The following is a 1,219-nucleotide window of genomic DNA, read 5'->3' as shown; positions in this document are numbered from 1 at the left end:
TTGTTTTTTTACTTTTTTTTTTGTAGGGGGGAGGATACACTACAACACAATATACACACGAAAAAAAAAAGGAGAAAGGGGCTGTTATACAAACCAAATTGCTAAAAATATTTGGGTTTAGGGTTTAGGGTTTAGGGTTTAGGGGTTGGAGGGTTTAGGGTTTAGGGTTTAGGGTTTATTGCTTTTTTTCTGGAGTTTTGTCGATTTTATTCGGATCAGCGGTGAGAATTTAGGGTTTAAGGGTTTAGGGTTTACTGCTTAGGGTTTAGGGTTTGAGGGTTTAGGGTTTGAGGGTTTAGGGTTTAAGGGTTTAGGGTTTAGGGTTTAAGGGTTTAGATGCAGTTTGTCTGTTGATCTCAACAGCAAGCCAAGCAATGAAACCCTAGGGTTTGCTTGTTTTATTTAGGGTTTAGGGTTTAGGGTTTAGGGTTTTGTGTTAATAAGGTGTAGGCGTTCTGGGCTTGCTGATATTTTGAGGGTTTAGGGTTTAGGGTTTAGGGTTTAGGGTTTAGGGTTTGAGATCACCTCAGGCGTATCGCCTAAAAAGATAAATATTTAGGTTTTGTTGAAATATTTATTAATTAATTAACAAAAATATAAAAACTACAAACAAATATAATAAAACAAACAAAGAAAGAAGCAGCAGCAACAGCAGCAGCAACAGCAGCAGCAGCAGCAGCAGCAGCAGCAGAAGCAGCAGCTGTTTTTGTTGTATATAGAGAGCGTAAAAAGGAGAATAAAATGTAGTTTTAATTAATTTATATAAATAAAATAAATAAATTAATGAAAATAAAAAGAAAAATATTAAAAAAAGAAATAAAATAACACATTTATTTGGGGTGTATAGGCAGCTCAATATGCAAGGTCACCTGAGATCACACTACCGAACGAGGGTTTTGTTTTTTGTATTAAAAAGCAAAAAAAAATAAAATATTTTTTTATTTATATTAAAACAAATAAAATAAATTTATTTATTTTTTATTTTTATACTTTTTTTTCTCTATCTAACCCTCTAGCACGCTCTAAACCCTAAACCCTCACGTAAACCCTAAACCCTAAACCCTAAACCCTAAACCCTCAACAGCATTGCGAGTTCTCTGTTTGTGTGTATATTTTATGAAAATATCTTTCTTTATATATATCCAAATATAATATTAAACAATTAAAATTAATTTAATTTAATTAAAATATAAACAAAAAAAACAAAAAAAAAAAACTT

At 31.5% G+C, this 1,219-nt stretch overlaps 1 protein-coding gene across 1 annotated transcript in view; it reads left to right on the top strand.

Annotated features, from left to right (window-relative positions):
* Positions 1 to 857: 857 nt before the first annotated feature.
* Positions 858 to 1,219, top strand: part of EMH_0068630 (uncharacterized protein) — a gene marked incomplete at both ends in the record, with an annotated part of 1,527 nt that continues 1,165 nt past the window's right edge. The window contains one exon of the mRNA XM_013498779.1: positions 858 to 864. Within this exon, the coding sequence (XP_013354233.1) occupies positions 858 to 864 (7 nt within the window). The remainder of the gene's footprint in view (positions 865 to 1,219) is intronic.

Source organism: Eimeria mitis, genomic scaffold, assembly GCF_000499745.2.
Source record: "Eimeria mitis Houghton genomic scaffold, Emh_scaff3700, whole genome shotgun sequence".
NCBI lineage: Eukaryota > Apicomplexa > Conoidasida > Eucoccidiorida > Eimeriidae > Eimeria > Eimeria mitis.
Note: the sequence above shows the minus strand (reverse complement) of the source record. Positions and strands in the feature narration are given on the sequence as shown.